Below are 27,505 nucleotides of genomic sequence, written 5' to 3'. Positions count from 1 at the left end.
AACTACCCTCTCCTTAAGATTCTAGACCGCGATTACTTATTATTCTAAAACCCTCGCTGACCTAATCCGCCAAGTACCACGAATCCACCGCGAATCGCCCTATCCTCGCCCCAACTCCCCCGCTTTCTGGAATCCCCAACGGTCACGCAACCATGTCCACCTGTGAATTCCCCAGTAGCGCAGGTCGACGCTTTTGCATGTCCGATGGTCAGTTCCCTTCCATCCGCCAACCATGCACGTCGCGGGTAAAAAGTGTGCCTTCAAACCCACCCACCGACTGCCTTTTCAACAATTCTAACGCACCTCTGGAGTAAGTCCCACTTTCTCAGCTCAACCCATTTTCGCACCCCTTCAAACGCCGCAAGCCGCTTTTATCACGGATTTATGGTGTTATTGGAACGCGTTCGACACGAATTTGTTGTGATAGTTTATGTTACCCCTAGTGACCGCACTTTTCAAGTTCAACTCACTTAATAATAAGTCAATCGATAATTCACAAGGGGTCTACTTATCTGATGAGGGTGGAGTAACCTTGCCCCAGTTCTGCGGACTCGTGCACTTAATGCACGTCGGCAATTACCGTTAATGCTTCCAATTCCAACGAAAATATTTACATATAGGACGTGGAAAGACCAAATTATACGCCGCAAATTATACGGTTCGAGGCAGTGTCATATGCACGTCAAAGTGATGAATTACGGGCTAATAATGCTTCGATTGGTCGGTTCCGGTCGAATTATCCACTCAATATTTCATCCCTTGGAAAATTTAAGTGTTGAATTGGTATTTGTAGATGGACGTTTGCATGTTAGGATTGTTGACCCTCGGATTATAAATTGCCTCTAACGCGCTCAATAACGCACGGTTCCAGGATGACTTGAAACAATGGCCGAAAACGTGAAAGTGATTGTGAGATGTCGGCCCATGAACAAGAAGGAGCAGGACTTGAACTGCCAGTGTGTGGTGAAGATGAAGAACTGCGTTGTCGAAACGTGGGATCCGGGGGAGGGCCCTTCGTTTCCGAAGCAGTTCACGTTCGACTCCACGTACGACCAGGATTCGAACACGGAGAACATCTACAACGATATTTGCTACCCCCTGGTTGAGGTATGGTGGTTGGATTTTTTTGCACATTCATATTATTGTCACTTAAAAAAAATCTCATCAGTATTTACATCGTGCTGACTTCCAGTCTATAATTAACCGTTAGCAAAGTCATTGACTTTTCATAAGTTTTATGAATTCTTTATGGTTATTTCTAACGAACTACCCGAACTCAAGGTGGGGTGGGTTTAACGTATGCATAAGCTGATTCGAATATATGACGTCAATAAAGTATACATTGTTTGAAATAATTTTATATTTTTCTTGTTTTTTGCGACTTACTTCACACTCTTGCTCTCTCATTCTCATTAGAATAAGGCCTTTAAATGTTAAAAAAAAAGCAAATATTTAAAGAAAAAAATGAATCTACCATTACCGTCTATGAGTATATTCACATAGGGAAACACATATAAACTTCTGCCCAAATTTTTGCCAAAAGTATACGTCCGATTGTAATGAACTTCACACCGTTGAAATGAGCGTAAAAAACCCTACCCAGACTGCTTTTCCATTTTTTCAATTTTGTTGTCAAAAAAAAAAACTACAACGCGTTAAAATTGTGATAAGTATGAGATTATCTGGTTTTCGCTATTTATGGATCAATTTTAAATTTTCAAAAAGGTACATTAGTAGAAATTGTATTGCGCCTTACAGAAGTAAAGTATCTTAATAAATAATTGAGTAAACAGGGGCAGAATATTTAAAATTTGTGGTCAAACAAACTTTAGCCATTTTTCGGGTCCAGTCAAATCTGTAACAGGTAACCGATAGAGTCCGTCCTTTTAAACTCCTCATAATCCGACAATAATTTTTTTTTAGAGTGTCCACCCTCTAAGGTTTTCTAAATTTAATCTGTAAGCCACAACCCCAAGTAAGAGACAATTAAAGACAGACTTTTAAGTTTACATTATCTTGTATCCCCCTTCTAAGTATTTAGGAACATCCCTTTTATTAAAAAGTAAAAGATTTGGGTCCGCAGGTTATTATCGGTGGATTAATATTTACGTAGCCAATAAGATATTTTGAAATCTCCCACCAATGCAAATTTCGTTTAAAATTTGTTGCAGTTGGCATCGAACTTTTATTTGTAGCTAAACTTGTGGTAACCCAAACATCCCGCCTTAAATTGACACTTAAAAAAAATTGGAAAACCGCGAAAAATTCAAAAATTAAAACTTTTACATTGGCTGTGATCGTCTAACAAAATGGAACCCTACGTTGTGTTTTTGAAAAATGACGTGATGCGTTCAGATGCAAATGGTGAACCTCAAGGTTGGAAAAGTATCGCTAAATAAAACACAAAATTTATGGAAGACACAAAATTATTTATTCCTCCACTGACAAAAAAAAATTATTGAACTTTGGATGAAATTTAAATGAAATCAAATTGAACTGAATCAATGCAAATATTTGAAAATCACAAATTTAATAAAAACAAAGCAAAATCTGAATTAAAGTAATTGGATGCAAATACATAAATTATTACAGACATGTGGCGGCAAATTTAAAATTATAACAGTCAACAAGTGCACAAAATTTTAGTAAAAAAATTATGCAGCAGCAGCGGCACCAGAGTGCTATAAGAGTGTGGCGATCGAACTATGTCAACTTCATTCTAGAGCACAAGAAAAAATACTCATAGGGGGCGTTGTAGCGCGAGCGGACTTTGGGGCTCTCGGTCGTGGCTGTTCTCCCCCGCGATGGTGATTCTATCTATCGCAAGCACTACTGCCCAGCACCCCTCTATCTAACGAAAAGACATACCGCGCTACCCAGGCCGTTACGGTCGCAAACTCGTGGTTGGAAGTCACGGCTATAAATAAGCTGACAGCATCACGTCATCCAGACCGTTCCCCTGACTTCTATGCAAAGCCTGCATCCTTAGGGCAGATGGCGCGATAAATCTCGCCAGCTCGACTAGGAACCGCGCCCTCCGTTTCTGCCACGTGTTGTGTGTTATTTAACCTCAATTCCATTTATATGTTCAATTCTTATAACTCTGATATTAAACTACAACTGACCAAGTGTAAAAGTTTCAAAAAGAGCAATAAACAACATTTAAATTCGCCATACAATTTTGTGAAATTTTAAATAACAAATAATTCTTATTTGAGATTAAGATTGGACATCAGATCATTTATGATGGAAACATTCATCAACAAAATATTTACAAAACAAAAACTAGCACAAATTTATAAAAAAACAAAGGATCTGGGGTGAAATAAAAATTACTGAGGTTAAAATTGTGAGATAGAAAAATATTGTATGACGTGAACAATTACAGAGCTAACAAATTTACATGAAATTAATATTTGCCACACTTTATTAACGATTCAAACAAAGGGTTTACATTATGTTAAATGACGCCTTGATCCAAGTGATTAGTTACTTCAAACAATTAACTTTGAGAGTTTATCGCGAACTGTTTACCCCAAACAAAACACATAATAGATAAATACAAAAATATCCGGCCATCGTTGCGAAGAAAAAGCGTCTCGGTGATGTAATTGTTAACGTTGCGAGGAAATGCCTCGGTGATGTAATTTTCCACGTTGGGAGAGAATAGGTCTCGGTGATGTAATGATGGTAACGATGACAATAACAATGATAACTACCTAAGGGAAGAATTTATTTTAATCCCCCATCAGTCCACGATATTATAAATTCCGCTTTTTACTTTTACGGTCTTTTCCCAGAGTGGGGCAACGTTAGATTGATTTAACTGCCGTTAATGAATTATTAGCGATCTTGTGTGAGAAATTAAGAAGTGTTATAATGTAACACTTAAGTATATGCATCCAGAAACCTCATTCATAACTTTGTAAACCAGGAGTGTTATCCTGACGAAGTGCATTTCATGAAATCTCCTAGTAAGTATTTATCTTAGCAAGTTCCTGATTGTTAAATTGTGATAGAACTAGTTAACGATTAAACTCCTAACATGAACTGTGAATTTACAAACAATGAATTAAATTTACACGTGTCGGCGTCGTCAAAAATTCACATTTTCCGATTAGAAAGCCGCAAGAATTAGCTGCGGGTGTTGGGGAAAACTGACGCAGGCGTTACGATTAATTTTCGTTAAACAAAGGCTTCCTCCCTTTTAATAACTACCAAACCAACTAATTTAACCTAGCTAATTTACAGCGTCTTTTCACCATGTTCTCACTCAAACCAACAATGACGTTTTCACCAAGCCGCCATCTTGTCTACCAAGCAACCCAGTGGCATAACAATCAAACTGCGGGCCTGTGTTCTACAACACTGTGGGGCCCCTAATGAACAGCGAAATAAAAATATTTAAAAACACAAGTATAATGAGTAAACTATGAGCAGATTGCAATTAGGGCTTACGTTTTATTAAAATCATTCTACCTGAAACGCTGAATTAAAAAAATAAAATGCAATAATTACCTGAAAACATATAGTTAAAATATAGGTATACAATTATACATATTAGAAACTAGCCGACCCGGCAAACGTTGTTTTGGCATTTCTAGTGGATATTTTGGTAGTTAAATAAAAAATTAAATTAAAATAAATACAAATAAATATAAATAAATTAAATTATAAATTATACATAAAAATTTATCGTACGACAATGATTACATTCAATAGCCATCTTGCAACCCTATTGCGGATCTATGGATGAAAGTGAAGATACTCATATCGTTATGAAAAAATGGGGGTTGGTGGTAGAAGGGTCAAAATTTAGGGTTATATGTATTTTTTGATGCCACATCTTAAAAAAATAAAAATAAAAAATGTTAGGCCACCCTTATCACTTAGGGGTATAAAAAATAGTTTACTAGACCTACCGAATATACATAAAAAATTTCATAAAAATCGGTCAAGCCGAAGGAGTTTGGTTACAAACACTGTGACGCCAGAATCTCATATTTGATTATTTTAGAACAAATTTCATCATCACCTTAAAAGATCGACATATGCTGCGCGGACTTTTTTTAGAACTTTTAGAAGGGAACAATTCCATCATACATGATTTTTATGTAACTTTAACCGTTTAAACAGCGTCAGTAACGAAAGCTGTCAAAGAAAGAATTATTTTGCCGTTTTTCCGATGTTTTTCATTGCTGCTCCGCTCCTATTGATTGTAGCGTGATGTTATATAGCCTATAACCTTTCTCGATAAATGGACTATCCAACACAAAAAGATTTTTTGAATTCGAACCAGTAGTTTCTGAGATTAGCGCGTTCAACCAAACAACTCTTCAACTTTATAATATAAGTAAGTATAGAAGTATAGATAAAAAATGCCCATTTTTTTTTTATCTCAAAATTGTTTTCTTCTTGCTTTACAATGGGCACAAGTTGATACAAAATTTGACACATCTAAGCTTCTGGCAATTTGATTCCCAATTGAGAGATTCAGTGAAGATAATCTGCATTGTGTTTCTTAAAAAATTTTTCCGCTGAAGCCACCGAAAGAGGTATTATAAAAAAAGTGAAACATGCTGTGATAATGTCAGTGAAACTAGTGCAGGTAGGTCATTCTGTAATCATTTCTCAGTCCAGTTTTTTTTTCTATTTTATTATTCCAAAAATGCACCACAAGTACAAAATTAAAATAGTTTTGAAAATACGAAAGTTTTCATAAAACACAACTGAAACTGATTTTTTTTTTTCACGTCTTATTACAGCATGAAGTTTCACTGTAGATCTGAGGACAAAACTTAAGTATTTTGTTGTCTTGCATCATAAATTAGTCATACTTTTGTCGGGTAAAGATTGATAATTTACTACATGGGGTGTTAAATTTGCCACAATGGGATGGCGACGCTGTGAGAGGTTTATTAGAAACATATGCTGCTGTATTTTCGACCGCCGATGCCAGTCGCTAAAACTCGAGTTTATTGAGTCTATGATATTGATATGCCGCCAAAAGTCCAACCCTTTTGCAGCAAAAAAGTTGTAAATAGCAATGAACCATCGATCTTAGGATTATCGCACATTTTCGATTTTTTTTATTTCGGGATGTAATTTGGGCAATAATATAAAAAATCTAATAAAAAAAAATGTTCGTGTGACCGGACCGGACCCTTTGAAGCAGCGAGCCCGTGTTCCGGCGAACATATGAAACCCCGGTAGTTACGCCACTGAAGCAACCCTCTAACTAAAATCTACCAGCGAGCTACCAACTACCCAAAAAGCGTTAACGTGTACATGGTTGCCTATGGTTAACAATTTTTTTGATTGATTTTTTTTTTAATTCAAATTATTCAAATGTGATTTCGCGCCACTGTTAATAAATTTCAGCGCGAAAATTTGATTCAGATTCGATCACCACAGAGTGGAATGAAATTAGGCCCAAATTAATCGGCTCTTCAATTTTTGATAAAGCATGTAACATGTTACCCCACAATAATGAGTAATTGTAATGCATCACTTTTTAAAAGTAATTGTTCCAATCACTCATTGGACTATACTTCGAGAGAGAGGAAAGTTCTGTCTAATACGAAAGACCAGTTTTGTACAATGCGTATCCAAGGACAACCGGACGACTTTTGTATTGTAATATCGTTTTTGAACAAAATATTTATTAAATGTGTATATGCAACCAATCATACACACATACAAATTTTCATTCTAAACAGATCTTCCTTGTGTCCTTGTATTTTCTAACCATTACTTTTTGGAGATGTTTGTTCTAAGACATTTTTTTCATAGAAATTTTAATCCTGCTCCCACCACCAGTCGCCCTCCATCTCTAAACCGGACTACTTAGAACAACATAAAAAACTGGTTGACTAAATAGTAATTAGCGACTGAAACAAATTTTTGGGTTGGCAATTCTGAATTATTGGTAGGAATGTTAGCATGTCTGTTCACAGTTGTAAATTTTGATATGAAGAGGCAAAAAAAACCCGTGAAAAGAATTTCAATTTGAGATCAGGTATGCTATTACAAAAATTTTAAATATGTTGTCATTCTAACAAAAAAATCACAAACATTAATTAATAGTCTCTCGATACTTTGGTTGTTTCCTACAAAAGTCATAGCATCGAAGTTGGCAATGGTATTTTCCCAAAATTGATTATTATTTGCAGCTCTAAAACCCAGTGGCGCAAAATCGCGAAAATATCAAAAATCGAGATGGTAAATGGTTCAGAAAATTGAAGACCTATATTGTGTTGTGAAAGCGGATTGTGCATATTATTGATAACCCAAACATCCTGCTAAATACAAGCAACATTTGAAACCCGCGAATAATTCAGAATTTGGTCTTAACCTGTGATCAGGTTATTATTTATTCCCCCATTTTGGAGAGAACAAATTTCGAGGCCAGCTACAAAAAACTTCTCCAGTATTCAAAAATTAAGTATGAACTAAACCAAAATCTGTATTGGCAGTCCAAATCATAGATCACTGTTACGGGATCGATCGCTCTGAGCAAGGCGATCGAGGTCTCCTTAGTTTTCAGCGTTACGTTGTCGTGAGAGATTCACCAGCGGTGTAAAAATTGCTACACAACTGACCGCATCATCCACTTTCCCGTGGACTACTACGTCAAAAAGCAAGCGCATGCCATGCAAAAGTAGGTACCCAATCTGAATGGAATAAAAAATGGCTGGCTAACTTGCGCTAAAATGCTCCCTACTAACATTGTTGCATTGACCGATGAATTTCAACTCCTTCATTTTATTACTGTTGACTAAAAGAAGTTCGACTCATACTAAACTGAGAATGAATCAGAGAACTATTCGCGTCAACATCCCTTTTATACCGATGACCATATTAATCTGAAATTTGTACTCTCGAAGTTCTAATAATAGTTAAAAGAATGATTGGAACTGCAAGGGAAACAAATCTTTGTTGTCTCCCACTGTATCAAGAGTTTCAAACCACAAGAACTTACATCATGTTAAATTATGCCTTAATTCAAGCCAATGATTACATCAAAATGAGTTCATTGATTTTACATCATGGACGCAGAGAATATCCACTTCGCATCAAACAAAGCACATACCTACGCAATAAACACAAAATGGTACATAATAAATACGGCAAAAGTAATAATTAGGGAATAAATATTGAAATTCAAGCTGTGATATTAATTTAACTGATGATAATCTTCAAGGTCCTTTCTCTCAAAATGTGTAAGATTAGTGTAAATGCAGTCAGTGAACTATTATAAATCTCAAGTGAGAATTTATGAAGTGCGTATGACGTTTATCATCTAGAACTTTAGATATATTGTCATAAAAAAAGAATAAGTGAATTTCCTGCCATATTGTAATAACCCAAACATTCCGCCTTAAATTGACATATGAAAAAAAAATTGAAAGCCCAAGAAAAATTAAAAAATTCAAAAATTGGCACAAGCGGAGTTTGGGGCCCCTGGTTGTGGCTGTTCTCCCCCCACGACGGTGATTCTTATTCTATCGCAAGCACTGCCGCACAGCACTCCTCTATTACGAATATGCCGTACAAGCAGGCCGTTACGGTCGCAAACTGGTGGTCGGGTCCCGGCTATGGGGAGAAACCGACAGCGTCACGTCATCCCGACCTCCCCTGACTTCTATTCTAGGTCTGCATCCTTTGTGCAGATAACGCGACCGCCAGGTCGACAAGGAACCGCGCACTCCGCTTCCGCCACGTATTTCTGTGTGATTTACCTCAATTCTATTTGAATGCTCACTTTCTATAAATGTGATATTAAACGATAACTGTACAAGTGTTAAAGTTTCAAAAGTGCAATAAACAATATTTAAATTCGTCATACACTCTCGTGAAATTTGAAACAGCATATTATATTATTATATTCCATTATATGATGGAAGCATTAATCAACAAAATATTTACATGAAAAAAACTAGCAAAGATTTATAAAAACAAAAAAAGATCTGGTACGAAGTAAAACTTGTGCAGACAAAAAATTACGTGAGGTTCTACAGCAAAGAAAATTACTGAGGCTAAAATTGTGAGATAGAGAAAAATTGCATGAGGTGAAAAATTGCAAAGCTAACAAAATTACATGAGGTTAATACTTTATGTCAATTGGAGTTATTGGTTAATTTTTAAAAGTGAAGTTATTCACTTTTACAACAAAAAAACCCAGCAGGCAATCTGGAGGTTGGTGTCGGACGAATGCGTCGTTCAAAAAAATGCGTCAAAAATATGTCTTCCAGAAATGTGATTAATCCTGTGGCGCTGTGTAAATAATGGTATAAATCAAAGGAACAGAATGCACGTTCCACATGACCCACAATGTTGTTAATTTGTTCAACGAGATTTTACGGTTCAAACATGTGCTCGATTTGAAATTACTCTTTCAACATGGCCGGTGCCAGAACAAAGAATTTACCTGATGTTAAATTATGCCACATTTTATCAAAAGAATTTACATTATGTTAAATGATTGACTTTGAAAGTTTATATCGTGAACTGTCTTCAGCTTATCCCAAGCAAACATATGATAAATAAACAAAAAATGCATCCTGCGTCGCGAGAAATATGCGTCTCGGTGATATAGTTTCCAACGTCATGAGAAAAATGTCTGGGTGATGTGATGATGATAACAATGATAACTGCCTAAGGGGAAAATTTAATCCACTCGTATCTCAGTTCACGATATTTTGAATTCTACCGCAGTTTCACGGCCCTTTTTACAAGTGTCATAATGTAACACTTAAGTATAATGATTCAGAAACCTAATTTATAATTAATAAACAAAACATGAGTCCTTACTAAGTGAATTTCGTGAAATCTCCTAGCAAGTACTATATCTAAACAAAATCCTGACTGTTCAATTGTGTTAGAACCAGTTAACGATTAAAATCCTATGCATTTACAAACAATAAAACAAATTTACACCACGTGTTAGCGTCGGTCGAAAATTTGCATATTTCAGCTTGGAAAAACCGCAAGAATTAGCTACGCGTGTTGAGGAAACTGTGGCGTCGACGTCGGTACGATTAATTTCCGTTAAACAAAGGCTTTCCCTGTTTTCTAACTACCACACCCACGGACTTGACCTAGCTAACTTACCGCCACCAAATAATCAACTTCTACAAACCTTCTCAACAGAAATTCCCTAGGAGAGCTACCAACTGCCCAAAAAGCACTAAACTTGCACATGGTTGCCTAAGTTTAACAATTTTCTTGAATTATTCAAATGCGATTTCGCACCGTTGTTTTTTCAGCGCGAAATTTTAATTCAATTCTGGCCACCACATGATAATGGTTAAAAGAATGATTGAATCTGCAAGAGAAACAAATTTTCGTTATGTCCCACTTTATCGACAGTTTCAAACCACAAAAATGTACATGTTTTGATATTAATTTAAGTGATGATAATCTTCAAGGTCCTTTCTCTCAAAATGCTTGAGATTAGTTCAGATGCCGTAAATGAACTATTATAATAAATCTCGAATGAGAAATTATGAAGCTCCGATGACGTAAGCTTACGTAAAAACATTCAGAACTTTAAATATGTCGTGATTACAAAAAAGGGTGAAGAAGTGAATTTCCTGTCACGTGCTTTACATGCACACTTACATGATTACGTTGTATTAAAACCACGAACTGTTGAAAATCTTAACACGAACTGTCAATATGAACCAGAATAAAAACAAATTACAGTGTGGATGGAATAATGAAAGTTTGACACATTTCAGATTAGAAAATCATTAATTAACTGATCTTACAATAGTTACGCCTTCTTAGAAATTTTTTAACTACCAACTTAAGGAGTGACATTCACTAATTCGCTAAAGGTTATAGAACACGAGAGCTGGTTGCCTACGTTGTTAAATGTTTTTTTTTATTTTTCTCAAATCAGAAAATACTGTTTAGGTTGGTAACAGATTGAATCAATTCTGAGAAATTTTTCTTGCGCTGGTGTTGTCGAACCTGATCCAAATGGTTGGCACCGTCACTCTTAGGAGCTCAAAAAACTGTCAAATTTTAACAATAACCAATAACAAATTCTAATTTAAGATAAATCTCACTATCAAACATGTCAATTTTGACAAGAAGGAGTAAAGTGGGGTGACAGGTCTACCAATTTCAAACAAAATTTGGTTAATACCAACTGAAATAATAATCTGTTGAAATTTTTCATATTTTATAGACACAGAGGATAACAAATATTGGAAAGAAATGTTAATAAAACCAAAAAAATATTTACTTTGTCCCAGTGCAACTACACAGATTCTAAACCCTCGATAACAATGAAATTACACACGCTACAAATATAGACCAAATTGACTAGACAATTTCAGAGATATCGTGTTGATAGAACAAATACAAACAACTGCTAACAATAAAAACATAGCGTGAGACTTAATTCTATCCATTGGTTCTCGAACCACTTCGATTTAGCTCATAAAGGCGTAAATAAACAGGACAACATGGAATTAAACAATTAGTTTGGCTGCTAAGGACATCTAAACGGTGACGTCACGATAAGTGTGGCCGTGTTGAGACTTTATTGATTGATTATATTGTTATTAGGAAAACACACGTGGTTTTCCAATGTGTTTCTTTTCTTAACCTTTAAACCCTTTGGTGTGTTAAACACAAATTCTATCTTAACTCGCAAAATTTTGGTATCCCGCTTGTCTATCGATAAGAACCATTCAAACTGTTCTCCAGGTCCTAGAATTCTGGCTCATATTGCTTCGTTTTCAGAGTGTCCTGGAGGGCTACAACGCCACCATCTTCGTCTATGGCCAAACCGGCTGCGGCAAATCGCACACGATGGAGGGCTGCAAGACCGGAGATAACCCCGAAAAAGGCGTCATCTCCCGGGCCTTCGAGCACGTCTTTGAAGCCATCGCTGTAACCACTGGTGTCAAGTACCTAGCCCTCATCAGTTACCTAGAGATCTACAACGAGCAAATCCGAGACTTGTTAGTGCCGAGCGACAAAGTTACCTCAAACATCAACCTGAAGGAGAGTCCGACGGAAGGGGTCACAGTGCCCGGGTTGACCACGCACCCTGTACATAACGCAGCCGAATGCGAGCACTTTCTCAACTTAGGGTCGAAAAATCGAATAATTGGGGCGACCTTAATGAACCAGAATAGTTCGAGGTCGCACAGTATCTTCACGATAAGTATAGAGCAAATTACGAACATTAACAATAATGAGAGTTTGAAGAAAGGGAAGTTGAATTTGGTGGACTTGGCAGGGTCGGAGAGGCAGGCCAAAACTGGGGCAACGGGTGATCGGTTGAAAGAAGCCACGAAGATTAATTTGTCTTTGAGTGCTTTGGGGAACGTCATTTCGGCTTTGGTGGATGGAAAAGCCAAACATATACCTTATAGGGATTCTAAATTAACTAGGCTGCTACAGGTTTGTTGTCCGGGTTTAGTAAAATCAAGCTAATGTTATGTTTCAGGATTCTTTAGGAGGTAACACGAGGACTTTGATGATAGCTTGTGTAAGTCCGTCGAGTAGAGACTACGTTGAAACCTTGTCGACCCTCAGGTACGCCAACCGAGCCAAAAACATCCACAACAAACCACGAGTCAATGAAGACCCCAAAGACACGATTTTGCGTCAATACCAAGAAGAAATCGAACGACTGAAGAAACTTCTAGGTAACCAACAACTCAAAATCGAAGATGTTTCGTTCGACGAGGACGAACAAAAGGAAGTGGTTCAAGACAATACCGACTTAGACGCAAAACGCGACCGCCTAATCCACGAGTACCAACAAGAGATGGAAAAGTTGAAGAACCTCCACCAGAACGAAAAGAACGAAAAAGAAAACGTCCTTAAACAAATCCAACTAATCAAGGAAGAGTACGAAGAGAACATCCAAAAACTGAACAGCGAGATCCAAGACAAAAAGCAGAAGGAGCTTTGCAGCAAAGAAGAAATCCTCAGTCGGATCGAAGCACTGAAGAAATCGATGATCGGAGGTGAGAAAGCCAACGACCAAGAACTCTCCGAGAGGCGAAAACGGAAGAAACTGGCCGCCGAAAAACGCGCCAGCGTTATTGCTCATCTGTTAGCCAAAATCGACATGAACGAAGACCGCGAGATCCTCCACAACCAATACAAAGACATCAGTCACGAGCTCAACCTCAAGACTGAAGCACTACGAAGATATCGCCACAAAGTCAAAACCCTCGAAAAGGAAATCTCAGACATACAGAGCGAATTTGAAACCGAACGTCAAGACTATCTCGAAACTATAAGAAAGCAAGACCAAAACATCAAACTCTTGTCACAGATTTGCGACAAAATCGCTGGTACTTTAAAAAAAGAGTGCAACTACAGGTAGGTTTGAAGTTGAGTAGTACCAGAATTGTATATAATGTTGTAATAGCGATTTGGAGGTCGTCAAAGAGCAAGCAGTGTGGCAGGAGGACGCCCAGAAGTACAAGCTCCCGGAACTCATCACCCCCCGCACCAAACTCCCCCCCGCAGGTAAGCTCCATGACGTCATGCAGACGTGTCGCGTCATAACGGATGTGTTTAGGTCGCTTACATGACATACAAACGGCTCCGGCTAGATTACAAGAATCGTTCGACGACGAGGCGTACGATAACGATTTTTTGGAGAAGGTGATCAAAATTGTCTTTGTTTTCTTTAGTTGGCATTGGCTTCTTTGCGTTTGTTGGTGGGGGGATGGGCGTCACTTTCGTTCGATTAGCCAATCCGGAGCCCGTTACCACTCCTTTTTTTTCTATTAAAGCACGCCCCTTTCTGTGCATGCCGCACTAGGACAAAGTAGTCGAATGTCGCCAGTGGTGACCGAGGTAAGGCTAGGGGTAGAGATTAGCGGAGAGGGGGAAAATGTGGGTGATGGTAATTGCTGGATTTGTCTCCAGAAACTGGAAAAGTCCGAGGAAGAGGATATTATAGGGAGCTACTTTACCCCGACGACGAAGAGGGCGGCGGAACTGTTAAGTCAGTCGTCGCGGCTAGATGCCAATCGAGTTTTCAACACCTGGAGAGGTAAAATGTGTGGAGAGTAGAGTAGATGTGCTAACTCAGATCCAGGGCATATGACGTTTACAGATTTCGCCAGGCGGAGCAAGCCGAAAGCGACCGACGACCACGAGGGAGGTCGTCCCGGGAGACCACCTAATTTGAGCGGCAGCTTCAATAACTTGTGGTTGAATGGTTAGAGTTAACGCTTTTTGAGATTCCAAAGTGACTGAAAGCGGTTTTTTTAGGATCGTCAGACGGGAATTCGAGAAAACCTCTTCGTCTGGAAGCGTTGCCAAACATCGATAGACATCGTAGCAGAAACCAAAGACTAAACAGCTTAGATATTTTGTAACATACAATTAAATAAATTGTAATTATAGGTAGTTTGATATGTTTAACAGTTTGACCGACTCAAATGTTATTGGTTTGTGAATTGTTGACAGCTATGGAAGTTTACACCAATTTTGAAATTCTGTTGTGATATATGATGTTACAGAGTGTATGTTTCTATATCAAATGACCAATACCCAATTTGTGTGATATGTTTGAGATTTTGAAAATATTTTATTATGTATTTTTATGAAAATAAAATACATTATCGGAAACCTTGGTTTATATACTTGAATTATTAATTGTTTGTTTCAGGGTAATGGTTGTTGTTCCATCTGTTTTAATAAGAGAATAAAATCATTAATTTTACGTAAGCAACTTGTGGTTTGATAATCTAGCGTGGTAACACAATTAAGTAGGTATAACACCCACCGATTTTTTAACCTAGTTTAATGTTTAGGTTTAGTGTGATTTATTGTTTTCCTTAATAATACACCATCAATCCATCACCTTCGTTAAAAATAAGTTACCGAGGGGCAATTTTGTGACGGTCACCGGTAAACACACTACAATACATTTCCATACTCCAAAAACCTGCCGCATATTATACACTACATCCCGTTTTCGCAAAACACCCAGCTAAAATCAAACTACGCGTTTCACGTGGACCCATGACTAGATACTACTAATAATAATCTTTTAGAGAAAAAGACATGAGAGAAAAATCGTGTGTTCCACTTTCGTCACGCGATTTTGTGCATTTATTTCAGCTAAAAATTTTAGCTCAAAGGGCCAGATTATAAAGTGTTTTAATTGAGATTAGGTTAATCGCTTATTTAATGAGGGGTTTAGCGACATGTGATTGGTGTAGAGTCGGTCACGTGGTACTGTATGTCTCATTTAAAATTTAATCGCACTGAAATATTTAGCTGAGCTTTCGTAAATCGGCTCTTAATCTATAGAACTTACAACGATAACTGAAAGAGTTCTACAATTATCAGGCAAGAAGCAAGCAATAATTAATTACGTTTTATTCTATAAAGTACCTATTTTAAAGTACAAAGAATTTTCATGATGTTAAATTATGTATTAATTCAAGTTCTTGCGTATGTTAAAATGAGTTCATCAAGATTACATCGTGGACGGAATCCCCATTTCACATAAAATTAAGCACATATGAAATAAGCACAACAGGCACATATTAAATACGGTTAAAATCAAAATAAGATGGTTTCGGAAACGTCTTGCTCAGGAGCGAAGTAATTCGAGAATAAATGTTCAAATTCACGGACATTAACACGTAAATGTGATACAAAATACCTAAATATAAAACCCCTCTCCTGTTCGAGTCCACGATGATGTTAATTTAACTGATGACAATTTTTAAAGTTCTTTCTCTCAAAATGGATCAGTGGTTAAGATCAGTTTAAAAATCGAAAAGCCGAGATTCAAGAAATGAAAAAACTGAAAAATCAAAAATTTAAAAATCTTAAAAATTGCAAACAGAGAAATATCGAAGAAAAGATTTTTAAAACATTGAAAAGGTAAAATTTTGAAAAATTCAAGAACCGAAAAACTGAAAAATTGAGAAATCAAAAAACCAAAAAATTTAAAGATAGAAAAATTGAAAAATCGGAAACCCGAAAAGTCAAAAAAACTAAAAACCGAGAAATCAAAAAACTAAGTTTTCGGATTTTTCAATTTCTCGAATTTTCGATTTATCAAGATTTCGATGTATCGATCTTCCGATTGTTCAATTTCTGGATTTTTCAATTTTTCGATTTTTTTAATTTCCAATTTTTGAATTCATTTTCATTTAAATTTTTTTAATTTTTCGATTTTTCCAATGTTTGACTATTCGATCTTTTGATGTTTCGATTTCTCGATGTTTCAGTTTTTCAACTGAAGAATCCGTAAATTGAAAGATTCCAAATTTAAAACATCGAAAAACTGACAAATCTAGAAATCGAAAAAACGAAAATTAAAAAAATCGAAAAATTGAAAAATAAAAAATAATCCAAAAGTCGTAAGGTCAAATAACCGAGAAATCAAAAAATTGATTAATTGCGAAATCGAAAAGCTCGAAACGTGGACAAAACCGACAAATTCAAATAGGGATTTTACAAATTTCCGGTTCTTCAATTTTGAAGATTTTAGATTTTTTGATTTTTCGATTGTTCAGTTATTCGGTATTTCGATTTGATTTTCGAATTTTTGGTTTTAGATGTTTCAGTTTTTTAATGTTTATTTCTAAGATCTTTCGCTTTTTCGAGTTCTCGGTTTTAGATGTGTCGGTTTTTGAATTTTTCGTTTTTATTTTTAATTTTTTAATTTTTCAAATGCTCAGGTTTTTGATTTTTCAATTTTTCGAATTCTCAATTTAGTTATCGTTATTTCAGTGTTTCGATCTCTCAATTGTTCAATTTTTCGATTTAACGATTTATCGATTTTTTAATTGTAAATTTTTAAATTTTTTTAACCAAAAATTCCTGAAATTTTTCGCCTTAAAACTTTTAGATTTTTCGATTTTGGACTATTTCGATTTTTCAATTTTTTTATTTTTGGACTTTTCGATTTCTCGATCTTTTGATGTTTCGATTTTTCGATGTTTCAGTTTTTCAGTTGATGAATCCATAAATCGAAAAATCGAGAAATCGATAAATCGAAAATTTGAATATTGAAAAATCAAATAACTGAAAAAATCAAAAACTGAAGCAATGAAAAACTGAAAAAAAAAACATGAAATGGATAAATCCATAAATCAACATATTGAAAACTCGGGAAATCGGAAAATCACGAAATCGGACAGTCGTAACGTCAAAAAATCGAGAAATCGAAAAACCAAAAAAACGATTAATTGAGAAATCGAAAAGACCGAAAAGTCTAAAAATCGACAAAACAGAGAAATCGAAATAGGAATTTTACAAATTTTCGGATTTTCAATATTTCGATATTTTAATTTCTCAATTTCAAAAATTCTAAGATTTTTAAATTTCTCGATTTTTTTATCAGTGCTTCGATATTTCTGTTTCATTTTCGAATATTTAAATTTTAGATTTTTCAGTTTTTTGATGTATGTATATTTCTCGATTTTTCGAGTTCTCGGTTTTAGATGTGTGGGTTTCTGAATTTTTCGTTTTTAAATTTTAAAATTTTTTTATTTTTCAATTGTTCAGTTTTCTTATTTTTCAATTTTTCGAATTCTCGACTTATCGATAATTTTTCGATATTTTAATCTCTGAATTTTGAAAATATTAGATTTTTTATTTTTCAAGACTTCAGTTTTATTGATTTTTTATTTTTTCGAATTCTTGTTTTCTCAATTTTTTTTTAATTTAAAAGAAATCTAAAAGTCAAAAAATCCAGAAATCGAAAAATTGAAAAGTCGTTTAATTGAGAAATCGAAAAGCCCGAAAACGCTAAAAATCAACAAAGCAGAGAAATCGAAATAGCGATTTTACAAATTTTCGGGTTTTCAATTTTTCGATACTTTAATTTCTCAATTTTGAAAATTCTAGGTTTTTCGATTTTTCAGTTCTTCGATATTTCTACTTCACTTTCAAAAATATAAATTTTAGATTTTTCAGTTTTTTGATGTTTATTTTTAGACCTTTCGCTTTTTCGACTTCTAGGTTTTAGATGTGTCGGTTTTTCAATTTTTTGTCTTTAAATTTTTTGATTTTTCAATTTTTCGAATTCTAGATTTATCGTGATTTCAATGTGAAGGTAAGCGAAGAAAAATGTTGCTGCCCCTGTGGGAATCGAACCACACGTTTCCCGCTTGCCGGGCGAGTGCCCTGACCACTAGACTCCAGAACGGCTTATCTTTTTTCGCTTACCAACCTATTATTGTGCCGCCACAAGGGTTTCGATCTTTCGATTGACCAATTGTTCGATTTCTTCATTTATCGATTTTTTAATTTAAAATTTTTCAGTTTTTCATTTTTTTTTAATCAAAAATTCATAAAATTTTTCGACTTTAAACTTTTAGATTTTTGGACTTCTCGACTTTTCAATTTCTCGATCTTTTGATGTTTCGATTTCCCGATGTTTGAGTTTTTCAATTGAGGAATCCATAAATTGAAAAATTCGAAAAGTGAGACATCGAAAAATCTCGAAATTGAAAATTTGAATATCGAAAAAATGAAAAATCAAAAAACTGAAAAAATCGAAAACTGAAAATAAAAAAAAAACGAGAAATCGAAAAATCCAGAAATTGATACATTGAAAACTCAAGAAATCGAGAAATGAGAAAAAAAATGAAAAGTCGTAACCTCAAAAAATCTATTAATTGAAAAATCGAAAAGTTCGAACCGAAAAATTCAAATAGTGATTTTACAAATTTTCGGTTCTTAGATTTTTCAATATTTTAATTTCTTAATTTCCAAAAATTGAAGATTTTTTGATTGTTCGATTTTTCAGTTCTTCGATATTTAATTTTTTGATTTCTCGACCATTCGATATTTTGACTTCTATGCTTTCGATTTTTTGGTTTTTCAATTTTGTAGTTTTCCAATTTTTGAAATTATTTTCATTTAATTTTTCGATATTTTGAATTGTTGACTATTCGATCTTTTGATGTTTCGATTTCTCGATGTTTCAGTTTTTCAATTGAGGAATCCATAAATTGAAAAATCCGAAAACTGAAATATCGAAACATCTCGAAATCCAAAACTCGATAAATCGAAAATTTGAATATCGAACAATTGAAAAATCAAAAACTAAAGCAACGAAAAACTGAAAAATAAAAAAAAATCGAGAAATGGAAAATTAAAAAAATCGAAAAGTCGTAATGTCAAAAAAACGAGAAATTAAAACATCGATTAATTGAGAAATCGAAAAGCTCGAAACGTGGACAAAACCGAGAAATTCAAATAGTGATTTTACAAATTTTCGTTCTTTTGATTTTTCCATTTTTCAGTTCTATATTTCGATTTGATTTTCGAATGTTTCAGTTTTAGATTTTTCAGCTTTTTCATTTCTCGATCAATCGATTTTTTGACTTCTCGGTTTTAGATTTTCGGTTTTTCAATTTTGCGAGTTTTCAATTTTCTGATTTTTCAATTTTTCGAATTCTTGATTTATCAAGATTTCGATGTATCGATCTTTCAATTTATCCATGTTTTTTAATTTCCAATTTTTGAAATCATTTTCATTTATTTTTTTTTAATTTTTCGATTTTTTGAATTTTTGATTATTCGACCTTTTGATGTTTCGATTTCTCGATGTTTCAGTTTTTCAATTGAAGAAGATTCCAGATTTAAAACATTGAAAAACTGAAAAACCGAGAAATCGAAAAAACGAAAATTTAAAAAATCGAAAAATTGGAGCATTGTAAAACTGAAAAACCTAAAAAGCGGAAAATCAGGAAACGGCAAATCTAAAAATCGAAAAGCCGTAACATTGGAGAAATCGAAAAATCTAAAATCAAAAGAGCGATTAATTGAGAAATAGAAAATTTAAAAATGGAAAACATTGAAGAATCGAAAACTTGAACAGATCTTAAAACTGGAACACCGAATCGAGAAATTAAAGAATCGAAAAATTACAAAATCACAACACTGCAATATCGAAAAATTGAAAATCCAAGAAATGAAAAACCGAAAAACTGAATAATAAAAAATTGAAAAATCCAAAAACTGAGATAAGCTTAAAACGTTTGCAAGATTTTAAAGCATTCGATTTTGCAGTTTCAAAGTTAAATTGCAAAATGTTATGCAATTTTGATTTTTTCCCAAACATTTGGATGTCTAAGGTATAAACTCAAGACGGATTCGTAAACCACAAATAGAGGAGTTAAATTTAAATCATATTTACTACTGCTAAACTTGGGGATGACGTCATTTCATTGTTGGTGGGATGAACAGACGAATTTTGATTAGCGTTTTGCGATTTACACGGTAAGACCGGCAAGATCTCCGGATTTAAATTCGATTGAAAACTTATCGTGAAACATGGTAAGAAATTTGCAAGCATCCCATAGAAGGGTTGAGGCCGAGGACCTTGGAACAAATCAATCTGAGTGTTCAGCAAGTCTGAGAACGAGATTACATATTATAAGTTTTCTTTTAAGTTAATTAAAAAAAAAGTTTAATGGCATTTACAACAGGGAAACAAGGTAGGTATATCTGTCACATAAACAAGCAAAACAATACAGTTTTCAATTATTTTTTTATTAAACAAAACTGACTAATAAAATATTTAAATAACTACTCGCTCGTTTCCTCTTCCCAAGGCCTGGGTCCTCGCACCTGCTCCCAATTATCAATATCTATCTTCTTAATCTTCTCATATTCACCCTCTAGTGTTACTTCACCCGGTTTCTTCATTTCAACACCCACTTTTTTGAGTTCCTCAGGTCTCACCTGCGAGACTCTCGAAAACTGATATCTAAGATGTGTAAACTCTCGCAGACCAAAAGAACCACCGAGCACAACCAAAAGGAAGGGCAAACCATACTTCACCGACCTCCGATTAAGAATTCGGTTAATTTTTTCACCTAAACTTGCCATGATTTTGAGGTTATGTCACCGCGGCATGCGGAACTTCAATCACTCAACCTAAATACTGTGTGACAAACCTGAAATTATTTTCTTCAAAATTAGACTAAATCATCACTGAAACACTCGTCTTTGCCTGCACAAGCCGTGAAAATCGTCACAAAATCACCCACGACCCTCTCAACGAGCCGCCGCTGCTACCTGTCAGCTGTCATACTTGTCAATTTTTCTGTCATCAGTAACGTGGCTGCGATAAGTACACAAAACATTATTTCTTTAAAAAATGCTAGCGTTCCCCCTGATAAAAACACTGTGATATGAAAGAAACAAAAGTTGAATCGTTTGGATCGAATAATCACACCAGCTGGAAGTTTTGAAACTTGTAAGACTTTCGGTGAGAGCGGAGAGTTTTTAATTAAAATAGCGACCTTTTCAGCCCCACAATGGCTTTAAAGAAGGTCAAAGGTAATATAGAACGTATGTTCGATAAAAACCTGACGGATCTAGTCCGTGGGATACGTAATAACAAGGAAAATGAGGTGGAGAAAGTTTGAGGTTATGTATTGTAAGGTGCTAAATCGGCAATTTTCAGGCCAAATATATCTCGCAATGTATGGAAGATATCAAGCAGGAGCTTCGTCAGGACAATCTTTCGGTTAAGAGCAACGCGATAGCTAAATTAACTTATGTAAGGCGGATTTGTTTTTTGTGAGATTATTTCATCTAAGTTGTTTTAGTTGCAAATGTTAGGGTATGATATTTCGTGGGCTGGGTTCAATATAATTGAAGTGATGAGCTCGAGTAAGTTTACGTTAAAAAGGATAGGTTATTTAGCTGCTAGTCAATCATTTCATTGTGATTCCGAGGTGAGTTACAAATTTGGGTTAATTTCAATTAAAACAAATATTGTAGTTGCTAATGTTGACCACTAATATGATTAGGAAGGAATTGAACTCTCAAAATCAGTATGAAGCTGGTTTGGCCTTGACGTCTTTAAGTTGTTACATTAGTATGGACTTAGCAAGAGATTTATCGAATGACATTTTAACTTTGGTACGATTTGCGTGACCCATTTGCGAGTTTTTCACAACTACGTTATTTTAGTTGAGTTCTACAAAACCATACATTAGGAAAAAAGCAGTACTGATGATGTATAAAGTGTTCCTTAAATATCCAGAAGCGTTGCGTCCAGCTTTTCCCAAACTGAAAGAAAAGCTCGAAGATCCAGATCCCGGTGTTCAATCAGCTGCTGTAAACGTAGTTTGCGAACTGGCTAGAAAAAATCCAAAAAATTACCTAAGTCTAGCCCCTGTCTTTTTTAAATTGATGACGACAAGTACAAACAACTGGATGCTAATAAAAATTATCAAACTGGTGAGTGACCTGTGGATACTTTTAGTACACTAATGTAACAACCAGTTTTCGCATTTCACAATGGTTGAGCCCCAATTGGGTCAAAAATTAACCCGACCCTTGATCAATACAGTTGCAAGGTATTCACTGCTTTGTTTTTTAGTTTGGTGCCCTAACCCCATTAGAACCTAGGCTAGGTAAAAAGTTGATCGAACCTCTTACCAATCTCATACATAGGTAGGTCCGCTAGAGCTTGTCCCAGTGTGTGTACCTAGAGAAATTTATTTTTGATTTTTTGCAGTACGTCAGCAATGAGTTTGCTCTACGAGTGTATAAACACTGTTATAGCCGTTTTGATTAGCATTTCCACTGGGATGCCAAATCATGCGGCTAGTATACAGTTGTGTGTGCAAAAGTTGAGGATTTTGATTGAGGATTCTGATCAAAATTGTAAGGTGGTGGAAAGTGTAGATTTGTTGTAATTGGTTTTAATTGTAGTAAAATATTTGGGCTTGTTGGCTATGTCTAAAATTTTGAAAACTCACCCAAAGAGTGTTCAAGCTCATAAGGACCTGATTTTGCAATGTTTGGAGGATAAAGACGAGTCGATACGTTTGAGAGCGCTGGATTTGTTATATGGCATGGTAAGTTTAGGTTAATTGAAATGTGGCGATTCCCTCTTCTGCATCAATCGGCTATACAAAACGGAATAAATTTGGAAAAAATTAAGCTTTCTAGCTACTACTAAACGTGGGTGTCATAAGAATACAATTTTATCCAGAATTTGTAAAGATTGATTTTTTTTGATCAAGTTAGCTAGTAGCGATTCCCATCATCTTCATGTCATGAAACTTCATGTCACTGCTCCAGCAATTAAGAAATATAAAAGATTCTACTTCACAGTTTTTATTTAGGTCAGTTATTTCGTGTAAGCTGTAAATATAAAAGTGTTCAGAAACAAATTACAAATTTGTTTAAGTTTTCTCATGACCGCTAAATATAATCTTGCCCATGAACGTCGCTTTCCTTGATTTTATATTTTCCGGTAATTTGGGCACAATAAAATTAAAATAACACTAATAATAGCATTAATAACAGATGTTTGCCCACCATTTTTTGTTAATTTAACCTTTTAAAGTAACATGTGTCATCGTACCATAAAATTTTATTATTATTTTTAATTAGAGAGTCAGTTTACACACGTTTTGTACAGTTTTGTAGATAACACCATACCTTGTCTTGTAGAGGTCTGAGGATGCTATAAATAAATATCGAAACATTAGCCAGACAATATAAGAATATGGTTAGTTTTGCATATTACAGTTATTTATTTGATTTTTGGTCGTATTAAAGTTTTGCTTTACTTATGGAGAGATACGGTGATTTTTATTCAAAGGATATTTGGTGTCTAATTCTAGTTTATGTTAAGAATAGAATCCCACTTTAAATTTAAATTTAAAATGTACTTGGGGTTTATGTCTGTGTCGATTTTAATTAGACCCTTAATCTCTGAAACTACTGGACCGATTGTTGTCAAATTTTATACGTATGTTAGGATTATCGTGTAGATGGTAAAACGCTAACTAAAATCGTCTAATCGTCCCCACCAACAATGTGATGACGTACCCTCATCATTTTACGCAGTTAAGGTTATCTAAATTTAATGAAATAATTTGCTCCTGTATTCGTGGTTTATGAATCCGCCTTGTTTTTATTACAATTACTTTACGATTTTTTGTGCAATATTTTCCACGTGCTTCACGTAGCCGATATGTTGCTTCTGCATGAAATATTTCGTAGTCGAGAGGGATTGATGATTCGTTTTCGGACTTGTGCTCGGTTCTGTGTGGGTTCGAATCCCATTTTTACCGATTTTTTTCACTGTAACTTGTATTATTTAGATTTTTACTTCCCGAGTGTAAGCTAAGGAAGTATTGTAATAGGTCCATCGGACGAGTGGCTAGCTTCATGTTTCCGTCTGTTTGTCTATCTGTTTGTCGGTCTGCCGTCTCTCCATATTTTTATTAGACAGATAGTCTCTGAAACTACTAGACCGATTGTAGTTAAGGGGACTCGCTAGACGAGGTATAACATTTTTTTGGTTTTTTGTATGAAAAAATGATATTAATATAGATGTATCATATATCAAACTACAGCTTTTTTCATATTCTAGAGCGCTTGAAAATTCGCACACGGATAAAACATCACTTTTTATAGGGCGCAGAGTCATTAAATGTTTGTTAGTGGTACAATTTGTTTAAATAATAATGTGTTTATTAAAATCAAAATATATCACAAATTAATGCAAAATACGTCGAATAATTTTAACAGGAATATCAGAGGAAAATTAATGATCCATTGGTTAGCAGAGTTTTTAATAAAAACTAACAATTATTAAAAAAAATGGGTATCAATTCGACAGAATTTGAGCAGTTAGTTCAGTACTTTGCCGATAGGAGCGCCACTAAAATTTACGGAAGCGACTTTCTAGGTAAAACCCTTATCGCCTGCTCTACCATAAGCTGATTGTTAGAGTTCTCGGCTGATTTTTCTAATTTATGGCAAGGAACTCAGTTTTATAACAAGCCGCTAGGACCGGCCGTAGTAATCTATTGTTAAGCAAATTAACTTTTACGCAATGAGGTACTATCATAAAACCGAATTAAAACTGGGGAACTATAATATTTTTACTCCACTTAGGATCCTGAATTCAATACACATGATTATTAAAAATTCATTATAATATTATTGTTAATATATATTTTGCTTTCTTAATTAATAAAACTAATAAACATATTTATAATAATAATAAAAAATATATAAAATACAGCTTTTGTTTAACACGTATAAGTAGCTAAGTGTATCTACTACTTATCCCAGAAAGGAGGTGTTTTAAAAAAGCCCTACGCCCAGTAGCTTCTCCCTTCATTGTTTACTCGAAAAAAGTGGTCGTATATGTTTTCATTTGCCGAGAGATCATTTTCGAAATATATTTATGATAAAAATATGCAAGTCTTGGTGATGAAAAATGTACTCCTAATAAATTATTAAAGTACATAAAAAAAATAGAAACAAATTTTATTTATTTAAAAAAAATCTCTCGCAAAGGCAGGTTCCTCTTTCTTCTTGAATCAATTATTTCGGGCAATATTGCGCCAAAGTAAAATTTGCCAAGTTTATCTGCCATCTTTTTACATATATTTCTTCGTCTTTATAATTTTTTTCTATATTTATTCCTTTGATGTCCATACAACAAAATAAACTTGTGAAATACCCGTAACAAGCATTTGTCCCTGGACTTGAAAGTAGTAATCGTGATTTTTTTTTTTAGTTTCAATTCTCTGTCTGTCAATGTACAAAATTTGATTATTTTTTCTCTAACCGCTTCTTCGGGAGACAAATCTTGCGATTTTGAAGGGCATTTAATTTTGACTAATGCACTCCTATCCTCTAGAACCCTGTCTGGACTAGCAGCCAAGTAAGGTAATTGTTTTGAAATGAACAAGCCACACCGTTCAGTTTTTATATTTTTATTTATTTCAAAACACTAAATGTACTGTACAACAGAGACTCCACAGTTTTAGCTATTGCTGTAGTCGGTCTAAGTTTGTAAATACGTCCAAAATTGGAAGCTGTAACCCTAATTTCTCTTTCTTTCGCCCAAATGTGCCTGTTGCCTAGTGTCTATTTCAATCTAAATTTAAAGGTAATTTTCTCAAAAAAACTTCTTTGGCTGTCACAAATGTTTCTACATCCATGACAGGATTTTCTAAAAAATATTTAAACCATAATAGCAGTCGGGACCAGCATACGTAAATTTTTTTACGACATATTTTTTTTACGAATACTTTGTCTAAGACGAGCTTGTTTTATAGACGAACAATATATTTTTGTTATTAAACCAGGACCGTTTTAATCACAATATATTTACTTGTCTCCTCTAAAAAATTGATGACGTCACCTCAAAATTTTGCTGAATAAATCCTATCTAAATTGTATAAAATATGATGAGTCTCTTCTTGTGATTTATCATTCCATTCATTTTTGGATTTGCATATACAGGATGATCCCAAAAATTAATGAATGCGTAAATTTATTTTATTGATTTAATCAGGAACTACAGAACCCAATGCTTTGAAATCTTGCAAATGTTTTCAGGTTATAAAGAGCATAATAAATTTTTAGTCAAAATATATTTGCTTATCCCCTCCAAAAAATTGATGACGTCAGCTCAAAAGTTTGCCGTATAATCCTATTTAAAATTTACAAAATATGATGAGTCTCTTCTTGTAATTTATCATTCCATTCATATTTTTTGGATTCGGATATACAGGGTGACTCAAAAAATTTAATGAATGCGCAAATTTATTTTATTGATTTAATCAGGAACTACAAAACCGATGGCTTTGAAATCTAATGTGAAAAAAAAAACATAATAGGCATGCAGTCGTCACGTTTCCGATAGCGAGGGAACTACTGTCTAAACTCTTTAGACCAATTTTTTTGATTTTCCCATTTTTCCATTTCTCAATTTTTCAGTGTTCCAGTTTGGGATTTTTTCACTGTTTAGATTCTTTAATTTTCCTTCCATTTTTAGGTTTTTCAATATTTCAGCTTTGGAATTTTGCAATATTTCGTTTCTTCAATTTTTCAAATTTTTGATATTGTGTTTTCTTAGTTTTTAAATTTTTCGATATTTTAATTTTTAATATTTCAGTTTTTAAAGTTTTAGGTTTTTAGATTTCTCACTATCTCGACTTTTCGATTTTTCAGTTTCCTGATTTTTCAATTTGTCGAATTTTTAAATTTAAATTTTTTGTTCTCGTTCATTCAATTTTCTGAGTTTTCAGGCTTAGATTTTTTTTGTTGTTCAATTCTTGGATTTTTAAAATTTTTGTTTTTTAAATTTTCCTATTTATCAACTTACTGGGATTTCAATATTTTGATTTTTTGATTGTTCAATTTCTCGATGTTTTGAATTTTTAGTTTTTGATACGATTTTTTTTTTCAAAAATTTTCAGTTTTTCAATTTATTAACTTTACGATATTTTAGTTTTACGATTTTTAATTTTTATTTTTCAGTTTTCAATTTTTGACGTTTCTAAATTTTTCGATTTTTCAATTTTTCGATTAACTGATTTGTTGATTTTCCCATTTCTCTATTTCTTGATTTTTCAATTCTTTCTTCAACTGTGCTTTTTCAATTTTTCGATTTCTGGATTTTTCAATGTTTCAGTTTTGGATTTTTTCACTTTTCCGATTCTTCAATTTTCTTTCCATTTTTCAGTTTTTCAGGATTTCAGTTTTG

The 27,505-nt window shown here is 34.3% G+C and overlaps 3 protein-coding genes across 11 annotated transcripts in view; 2 read left to right on the top strand and 1 right to left on the bottom strand.

Annotated features, from left to right (window-relative positions):
* The first annotated feature begins 223 nt into the window (after window positions 1-223).
* Window positions 224-14,545, top strand: LOC135142590 (osmotic avoidance abnormal protein 3). Of its 8 annotated transcripts, none has more exons than XM_064074322.1 (9): window positions 224-310; window positions 872-1,107; window positions 11,758-12,423; window positions 12,470-13,356; window positions 13,406-13,506; window positions 13,805-13,839; window positions 13,912-14,038; window positions 14,084-14,206; window positions 14,260-14,545. In XM_064074322.1, exons 2-9 carry the CDS (start codon window positions 886-888, stop codon window positions 14,364-14,366), a joined length of 2,268 nt encoding a protein of 755 aa, XP_063930392.1. In that variant the 5' UTR covers window positions 224-310; window positions 872-885; the 3' UTR covers window positions 14,367-14,545. The 8 variants fall into 8 exon arrangements, with proteins under 8 accessions (XP_063930392.1, XP_063930391.1, XP_063930390.1 ...); XM_064074321.1 differs by lacking the exon at window positions 13,805-13,839 and adding an exon at window positions 13,559-13,644; XM_064074320.1 differs by having other exon boundaries at window positions 13,805-14,038; window positions 14,102-14,206.
* A 5,956-nt stretch (window positions 14,546-20,501) lies between these two features.
* L(3)neo43 (lethal (3) neo43) lies at window positions 20,502-21,071 on the bottom strand. The gene is made up of 2 exons (XM_064074438.1): window positions 20,981-21,071; window positions 20,502-20,924 (listed from the first exon to the last, which is right to left on the bottom strand). Exon 2 carries the CDS (start codon window positions 20,854-20,856, stop codon window positions 20,554-20,556), a length of 303 nt encoding a protein of 100 aa, XP_063930508.1. The 5' UTR covers window positions 20,857-20,924; window positions 20,981-21,071; the 3' UTR covers window positions 20,502-20,553.
* Window positions 21,072-21,133: 62 nt separating this feature from the next.
* LOC135142684 (AP-3 complex subunit delta-1) overlaps window positions 21,134-27,505 on the top strand; it is a 38,275-nt gene continuing 31,903 nt past the window's right edge. Inside the window, exons 1-9 of one of the 2 annotated variants that reach the window (XM_064074436.1) lie at window positions 21,134-21,226; window positions 21,281-21,383; window positions 21,437-21,532; window positions 21,582-21,710; window positions 21,757-21,897; window positions 21,949-22,218; window positions 22,361-22,434; window positions 22,499-22,647; window positions 22,696-22,841. In XM_064074436.1, coding sequence (XP_063930506.1) covers window positions 21,288-21,383; window positions 21,437-21,532; window positions 21,582-21,710; window positions 21,757-21,897; window positions 21,949-22,218; window positions 22,361-22,434; window positions 22,499-22,647; window positions 22,696-22,841 — 1,101 coding nt within the window. In that variant the 5' untranslated portion in view covers window positions 21,134-21,226; window positions 21,281-21,287. Of the gene's footprint in view, window positions 21,227-21,268; window positions 21,384-21,436; window positions 21,533-21,581; window positions 21,711-21,756; window positions 21,898-21,948; window positions 22,219-22,360; window positions 22,435-22,498; window positions 22,648-22,695; window positions 22,842-27,505 lie in introns of both variants that reach the window. The other variant, XM_064074437.1, reaches the window with a different exon arrangement.

This window comes from Zophobas morio, unplaced genomic scaffold (assembly GCF_036711695.1).
Source record: "Zophobas morio isolate AGI-343-1 ecotype UQ-CSIRO unplaced genomic scaffold, CSIRO_AGI_Zmor_V1 ptg000049l, whole genome shotgun sequence".
NCBI classification, from domain to species: domain Eukaryota; kingdom Metazoa; phylum Arthropoda; class Insecta; order Coleoptera; family Tenebrionidae; genus Zophobas; species Zophobas morio.
This window is presented reverse-complemented; position numbering and strand designations above follow the sequence as displayed.

Excerpts from the sequence above, each read along its gene's own strand:
- LOC135142590 (XM_064074319.1), top strand. The coding sequence starts at position 886 with ATGGCCGAAAACGTGAAAGTGATTGTGAGATGTCGGCCCATGAACAAG. Across the intron at positions 1,108-11,757 it reads TTTGCTACCCCCTGGTTGAG|AGTGTCCTGGAGGGCTACAA; the intron begins GTATGGTGGTTG and ends CTTCGTTTTCAG. Across the intron at positions 13,357-13,405 it reads AAAAAAGAGTGCAACTACAG|CGATTTGGAGGTCGTCAAAG; the intron begins GTAGGTTTGAAG and ends ATGTTGTAATAG.